The sequence below is a fragment of the Octodon degus genome, unplaced genomic scaffold (genome assembly GCF_000260255.1).
Source record: "Octodon degus isolate 3935 unplaced genomic scaffold, OctDeg1.0 scaffold00321, whole genome shotgun sequence".
Taxonomy (NCBI): Eukaryota; Metazoa; Chordata; class Mammalia; order Rodentia; family Octodontidae; genus Octodon; species Octodon degus.
The window spans coordinates 1,441,517-1,449,979 of NW_004524897.1; the positions used below are offsets into that span (position 1 = coordinate 1,441,517).

An 8,463-nucleotide genomic window follows, 5' to 3' on the forward strand; every position below is an offset into this window, starting at 1 on the left:
CTAGAACTGTCACATCAGTTTCTGTTTGCAGTTTTTAGCTAGCGTGCATAACTTTCAGATGGCCATTTCATGGCTGTAGTGGGCAGTGAAGGAGTTGAGGAAGTATTTCAGGAGCTCATACTGCCACCATGAATATACGTTGGGGTTCTGCTATAAAAGAAGGAATGGAACAAGTAGTAAGTGGGGCCATAGAAGTCTAGGTCCAGTTCATCATAACTGTGATATGTGGTTGTAAAAAATGTCATTAAACAAAAAATAGAAGCATATTGAAAAACACAAAGATATAACTTTCTGTGCCTATTCAGAAATAAATATGTATGTGAACATTTTCTTAAACTTTCCTGAAGGATCTAAGAGAACTGAGTAAAAGGAAGACACTATGTTCTGAAAATGGGAAAAAGAGAATTGTAAAGCAGTCATATATACCTCAAATGATGTACAATTTCAATAAATTTTCCCATAGAGCATTCTATGTATATATTTTTTGTATTTAGTACAGGGTCAACAGGGTCTCACTACACAGATCTGACTAGTAGTGATCCTCCAGTTTTCAGCCTCCGCGTGCTGAGATTACAGGTGCTGGCCACCAAACCCAGTCTCAGTTACTGTCTCCATGCACCCCGGAAATGGGGCTGGAATAGTAGGCCAGGGATGGAACCCAGGTCCCTGTGTCTGTCTAAGCAGGTGCTTTAATTTGCTGAGCTATCTGACCAGCTGTAGCACATTCTATCTTGATGGAGCTTGGCAAGCTGAATTATAAATTCACCTGTGGATATACCAGACCAGAGAACACATGCAAAACTTGTAAGGAATATTTTTAACTGGGGATTTTTAAATGATAAAGGGATTTGCTGCTTTTCTTCAGGAAATCATTCACCCTAGGGGTTTGAATGGAAATTAACAGACATTTGTTGCCATTTCACTTTGCAGTTTATTACAAAAGAACGTTTCTACACGTCAACACTTAAGCTATCTCTCTTTGCAATCTTCCCTCTTGTAAGCCAGGAGGGGCCTTCTGTTCTCCGTCACAGCCAGGGGCGGAACATTTTCTGCAGCTTGGCTGTGAGCTGCTCCTGGCCAGTCTTGGGGGAGGAGCTGCATTTTACCAGGCTGCAGCTAACAAGAAGCGGCAAGGTAATGGCTGTCTTAAATGTAGTTATTTGCTAGCGACTTGAGAGAATCCTAGGGTAAAGATAAAAAATATAGTGACTACAGCCTTAGAGTAGCAGGAAAGGTGTGTGATTTGGTGAGAACTGCTGGCATTTTGTAGGAATTGATCTTCGGGAATTTGGGCATCTCCAAATGCTTCATTAATCCACAGGGAGAGAGGACTGATCAGATTACAGACTCTAAACTAAGGCTTAGGGCAGCCTGTTTGCTCATGCTAATGTATTGACTTGATATTCTAGGTTTATAATGTTATTCTTATATTGCTTAAAGTATTAAATATGTATTTATGCAGAATAATAACTGATAAAAGTGTTTGACAGCATGAAGGGAAATACAGTGATAAGCCATTGATACACAGACTGTTTCACATGTACATGATCATGCAAAAGGAGTCACATATGTAATTGAAGACATTTGCAGATGTATATGCAAAGAGAAAAAGTCTGGAAGAAAATAAGTCCCATGTAACTGTTCAGCATTTATGGGTAGTCATGTTAGTTTTTAACACAATTTTTACCCTATTTCATTATCACTACAAAAGATTTCTTCATGATTGTTGTTATAATATTGAAAGAAACACAAAGCTAAAACAACATATTCACTTTTTCAGAGAAATAAGCATTCAATGCAGACATGTTCCTATGTGGAAATTTTCTAGGCCTGATGAAATGGGGATTCTGGTTGCTGTGTTGAATAAAGCCCTCCATGTGTCCTCATTGCAGTTAATTATTTTGGGCCAAAACCACAATCTGTATCATCTAAGTTTAAGAGTGAGCAGAGAGGATTTGGGCTATTGCTGTTGACCAATTTAAAAAGCATTATATAGCAAGATAGACTCATACATTGAAATGCTATGTATCTGGTGAATTAAAAATATGTACCTCGACAGGTAGTAGCTTGAAAATGCCTGCAAAATAATACAAGATAAAGAAAGAAAATTACAAAAAAGCATAAATGATCTCCTTTAAGAATAATTGCATATACTAGTTGTATGTATGTACATTATTATAAGCTATATAATGAAAACTGAAAATCTATATCTGCATAACAACTGATTATATTATTCATATAGTGATAGAGACAGGGATGGTGTTTCTATTGTCTGTTTTTTTACTTATTAATTTTATTTTGATATCTTCAGAAAGTATGAGACAAATTCACAAATTTTTAAAAACATTTAAGGTAACCTACAAAAAATCATGTAGAAATATGCACTGAGATGTTCAAACCATGTTGGTCAATTCTGAAGCTGTTTTAAAATGACACACAACCATTTATGCATTTAAATAAATTGTGACTGGGTATTCTGTAAAGAGGATATCCATAGTGGTTATTTATATAGAGCTGTACTCTTCTGGGATCTTTTCAAATGTAATAAACTACAGAACATTTGTATAATAAGAAACATACTGGCTGAAGAATTATGATTTTGTTATCCCATATAACAAAAACTTAAATTTATCAGATAGAATTGCAGAAGTCTGCAAAGGATGGTGCAAGCTATGGTGGTTCCCTCATCCCATAAGAAGGATCGGGTCTTATTTTGTTGTGGAGAAAATATATGTATATGTATACACACACAAGATAGGGTACATATACAACTACTATCTCTTAGTTCACTAAGAAGAAAGGTATGTACTAATACTGTTTAGACAAGATGTCATGTCTGCATCTTGTACTCTGAAAAACTGTGAAGACAATATGGAATGTATTAATCATTATAACTGTCCTCACGTGTTTTGAAACTGTTTCACTGTTATTTTATCTTTTTCATTAAAATGAATTTTTAAAAAAAGGATCAGGTTTCCACTGAGGTCTTGCCAGTGGACCAGGACAGACTGCAGTTCTGGTTCTCGTCACAAGATGGCTCCTGACAGAAGCTCCTGTTTTCTCCAATAGGGTAAAGCAATGAAAGCATTTTGTAGTAGTAGAAAGTGAGACATTGTATACAGTGTAGCTGAGATTCCATTGAAAAATTTGTGGGCCTGAAGAAGAAATAAGGCCCCCTGGTGAAGACATGAAGATCTGAACAGCAAAATTAGTCTGACTCAAGATGCCATAAAGGTGTTGATTCTAACTCCAGCTCCTATTTTTTATGAGAAAATAATTTTGGCCTGAAGAAAATAAAGTTATAATGTTCCATATAATATTCTATATTATAGGTTCATTGCTATAGTTCAGTGGCATAAGTGCCTGCCTGGCAAGCTCAAGGACTTGAGTTGGACTCCCGGTACAAAAACAAGCATACAAAATATCATATCATAAGAAAATACAGGAAAATAAGCATAACACCTGCATCAGGAGTGAGATTTCACCTCAGCCTGTGATTCAGAGTAACACACCTCCTAGAGTTCTGCTATGAATGTTTCCTTTACATTTTTTCCATGTCATTGATTTGATTCCCTTTCTTGCTTTTGTATAGCCTAGGTTAACATCGGAGGTATATGAGACCTGGGCAGTCAGCCTGTGGTGCCAGTTGAGCCCAAGAAAGTTGGTGCAGCCACACAAGTACCCAGCAGGGTGAAGTCTCCTTGAAAGGAGAATCAACTGCGTGGGATCAGAGGGACAGGACTCTACAATCGAGGTGACAGAGGGTAAGACTTCTCCATTCATGAAACACTTCACACTGTTGGGTTGACATCTTGAAGCATAATATATTTTGCTTCCTGTTTGTGGCCATAGCATTTTAAATTAACATTTCACGTTAAAATCATATTTGATTGAGAATTCCAGGTACAATCCAGTGTGTGTGTCTCATTCTACAGCTAAAATATTTGTAATTAATAATCACACATTCTTGTTTTGGGAAGTAAAGTAAAACCACTATGCAAAATTCATACAAGAGACCTATTCAGTGGTCTGAGGTTCCAGCCAAAGCCTGACTCTCAGTTCCTTGACAGCTGCTGTATCGAATCCGTGGCCACAGCACCCGTTCTCAGTCTCTGCCGACTAAGACTGTGCTGTTTTGTACAGCATAGTCATTGTACTGCTGTTTGGATCCAGGCAGTACAGACCCTGCTGTCTTCATCCGTCTGCTTGGAGGAACAGCAAAACACTTGAGATAAGAATTACAGAACTTGGGTTCAGGTGACATAGTGCTTTTCAGTGAGCTATGCTTGGGTAGGTCACACTAGGAAATTTTGAGAACTTATTGGAAATAAAACTTTCATTGGGGCTCTGCCCACTAGCTCAGATGTTTAAGTGCCTGCTTAAGCAAAGCACTCAGGCTCAGGATATTGTGATTCAATCTCCAGGTCCTCAAGTCTTACCAGGCTTGCACTTAAGGCATCCTGAGCCAGCCAAAAACCTATCCATCTCAACTTGGGACAGTGTTCTAGCTCAGCAAACTAAGCGCTTGCTTAGGTAAGTACAGGGGCCAAGGTTCAATCCCAGGCTCCACATGCCACACCAGCCTCACCCCTGGGCATGCTGAGGCGGTGATGGAGTCCAGGCATGGTGATGCACGCCTGTAATCCCAGTACTAGGGAGGCAGAAATCAAGAGGATCACTAGGAGTCTAGGCTGTGTAGTGAGACCTTGCACACAAAAAATCCTAAAGACTTTATGAAGTGAATGTAGACCTTTCACGTAAGGATGAAGGCTAGAAATCTAAGGTACTACAAAGGTTGGAGAACACTGTGATAGGTATTATATTAGAAGCAGGAAAGTATGGGTGTATCCAGTATCATACACAAATTCCCTGATATCAAAGGAACGTTCCACTTCTGCTGACATGTATAGAGTTCGCTTCTTAATAAACATATTTGTGTTCTTCAGTCTAAAGGTTTATAAATGGTTTTCCTGTAAGTATCCCACATTACATTTGCTGCATTGTTGTCTCTCTGATGCTTCTTTGAGCGTTTTCCTTTCCAGTTTGTTTCCTCTGTTTATTACACCCCAACTCTACTTGGGAAAATACTTTGGCTTATACATATATTTCCTTTTCCCTTTTCAGCACTTTCCACTATTGTCCAATTGCAACAGCGTGTTGGAGCATCCTCAGGAAATCGGGGTGGAGTACAGCCGGCCACACAAGCCATAAATTCTTTCTAGTTCTAAGCTGAAGACTCTTTTGTAAGACTGCTGCTTTGGTTAGGACCTGATTCTGTTTAGTGTCACAGACAGACAGGCAGACACATAGACAGCCACCTACCTCAGTTTCTGATAGTGACTTCTCAGCCCACAAATCTAAATCACAATGGATGCTGAATATGTCTTATGTAATTGGAGAGGCCAGATGTGGCCAGCGAAAGTGTTATCTAGGTCTAAAATTTCATCAGCTGAGGGAGAAAGTGCATTGTACCTAGAAGTTCAAATACTCTCACTAGATGAAAGAGTAAAGGTAGAGAGCACAGGAACAAAGATCCTAAATAAATCAGAAATTGAAGCCATTATTTCCTCCATAGCAGTACCATCAGAGGTCAGTGCTCTACCTAGAGAGGAAATGCCTTATGGAAGAGCACTAAAAGAGGCTCTGGATATCCTGAATAAGAGAAAAAATTTGAATCAAGCAAGCATTACAGATGAAGAGACTGCTGCACACTCTGAAAATGTACGCCATGATCGGTCTTACTTACCACCTCGTAAAAGGTATAGGAAGCAGGAAGAAAATGTATCAAAATGTCTTAAAGGGAATGAAGACCAAAAGTCCCTGTTACTCTCTGCAGTGAGCGACAAATCTCTGCCTCATGGCAAAGCAGAGGTACAGCCAAGTGTTCATGCTATACAAAATGAAGTAGAAATAAAGTCACCACAAAATTACAGGCATTGCCAGACTTTCTCTTTGCTTTCAGAAGATGATGGTAAAAATGAGAACAGGAAACTAATCTCAAAACTGATGGCTAAAAATTGTACATTGGAAGAGGAGAGTGAGTACGTTAAATATGAAAAGTGTGTTGCATCTTTGTCAGCAGATATCCTCAGTGCATCCAACCCTTCAGAAGTGGAAACACAAGACACGAGCCCAAATACTCTGCCTGTTTCCTCCGAAGGCTCTACCTTCTCTGAGACTATTGAAGACCCTGAAGAAGGTCCCTCAAATCCAAATCTATGCTTAGATGCCAGCCAGAATCCACCTTGTGTGGAGTCAGAGGTGGATACTGCCACATCCCCTCCAGCTTGCTCAGGGGAATGTGAGGCTTCATGTAGCGCCCCTAACCCTGTTGTACATTATTCATTTCTTGTAAATAATGAAAGAAGTCTTCAGAGACAGGAGATTGGGGAATTTGAGGAAGACGCTCAAGCTTCTGATAAGGCACTGCCTCTAAATCGTGCTAGTGCTTGTGCATTAGATGACAGAGAAGAAGATGAAGAACTTCCTCGCTTTCTTTTACATTATGAGCCACGGGCATTTGAAACAGGAATGGTAGTCTGGTTTAAATACAAAAAGTACCCCTTTTGGCCAGCAGTGATAAAAAGCATCAGGCAGAAAGAGAGAAAAGCAAGTGTGGTTTTCATTGAGGCCAGCATGAGTCCAGAAAAGAAAGGTGTTAGAGTCCTTTTCCGAAGATTAAAGAAATTTGATTGTGAAGAAAAGAAAGACCTAGTGGATAAAGCCAGGGAGCAGTACAGCGAAAGTATTGACTGGTGCATCTCACTGATTTGTGACTATAGGGTTCGAATAGGTTGTGGATCTTTTTCAGGTTCTTTTCTTGAGTATTATGCTGCAGACATTAGTTATCCAGTGAGGAAAGTAATCCAACACGATACTCTAAGGTATAGATTTCCAAAGCTGCCTAGTGAAGATACTGTGGAACAAATGGTTGTGACTTCCCAGTCCAAGAAAATGTCCTTCCAGAAAATTCTCCCTGACCGCATGAAGGCTGCTCGAGACCGAGCCAACAGAAATCTGGTGGACTTCATTGTGAATGCAAAGGGCACAGAGAGTCATCTTCTGGCCATTCTAAAAGGCACAAAAGAATCCAGATGGCTGAAGTCATTTTTACATCCAAACAGGTGCACACCCTGTATTGAAACATACTTTGAAGATGAAGATCAAATAGATGAGGTGGTGAACTATTTGCAGGAAATCTACAAGCAAATCGACCAAAAGATGTTAACACTGATAAAAGATGACAAAATTAATTTTATCCTGGAAGTTCTTCTGCCCGAAGCAATTATTTGTTCCATTTCTGCTGTTGATGGATTAGATTATGAGGCAGCTGAAGCAAAGTATCTGAAAGGACCATCTCTAGGCTACAGGGAAAGGGAGTTATTTGATTCAAAAATCATATTTGAAAAGAGACGGAAACCAGTAACTAATGAAGCGCATTAGGCATCTCAAGTTGAAACCTGTTGTGTTTTCACAGATGAAAGCTTTCGTAGATACTAGTTTTAAAGAATCTGTAGCAGTTCTTTCTACCATATTAATATTCCTGACAGTGGGAGCCTTTGGCTAATGCTTCCACCTGCTTTTAATATTGTCTACGACCTGCAGATGGCACTATATTTTTATTTTCTTGTGCTTCTTCAGACACAATTTTGTTACAATGTTTCAGCAAGTTTCCTTGATCGTACCTTTCTACATAGCAGAATTCCTAAATAATGTTTATTAAAGGAGAGTACTATTTTATTTGATGGTATTTTTGTGTCTGTGCTATATAGCTGAATATGGTGTGCACAGTTATTTTAATACCGCAGTTGCACTGATAATGCATTTTAAGTGAGATAGTTTGAAAAGAAGTCCAAAAGAGACAGCACCTATATATTTTTGCTTACTTTTTATAAAACGTGGAGTTTTCTCGTAAGATAGTGGACTTATTTTTTTTTTGCCATGCCTATTTATTTTTGCAAAGAATCGTCTGAGACATAGAACCAAAGATAGATACGCTTTACTATATACCTAAATGTAATTGCCTTTTCAATAATGGTGTAAATTTCAAAAGTAAAGTAAGTTAATTAGTTTGTGAACTCTATGTGAGTAACATCTCAGTATGCTGATAGTAGTTTTGTCAATCTTCACAGTGATTGTTTATGCTATAATTCCCTGAAATTCCATTTTGGGAGAGCATCAATTCTCTAAGGGCTAAATAGTTTCTTAAAACAGACAGGATTCTTTTTGGCTATCTTCATAACTACCAGTGAATATGTCTGCTTTTATAACTGTCTGACGAAATATAGACAGCAGTGACAGTCATTGTACTGATCAGCTGTGCAGTCTATACATGTGGCTCACTGCTGAAGAACCTGTCCAATTTTATATAGATGACAGAAAATACAAGCAGCATATTGAATCCCATGTCTTTATATGTAGTCATATGTCTGAAATGAAAGATGCTTTACTATGTGGGTTATA

The 8,463-nt window shown here is 38.7% G+C and overlaps 1 protein-coding gene across 1 annotated transcript; it reads left to right on the forward strand.

Moving 5' to 3' along the window:
- The first annotated feature begins 1,102 nt into the window (after positions 1–1,102).
- On the forward strand, positions 1,103–7,661 carry LOC101577164 (PWWP domain-containing protein MUM1L1-like). Its single transcript, XM_004647727.2, has 3 exons — positions 1,103–1,134; positions 3,598–3,764; positions 5,125–7,661. The coding sequence occupies exon 3, from the start codon at positions 5,368–5,370 to the stop codon at positions 7,441–7,443; it is 2,076 nt and encodes a 691-aa protein (XP_004647784.1). The 5' UTR covers positions 1,103–1,134; positions 3,598–3,764; positions 5,125–5,367; the 3' UTR covers positions 7,444–7,661.
- The last annotated feature ends 802 nt before the right edge of the window (positions 7,662–8,463 follow it).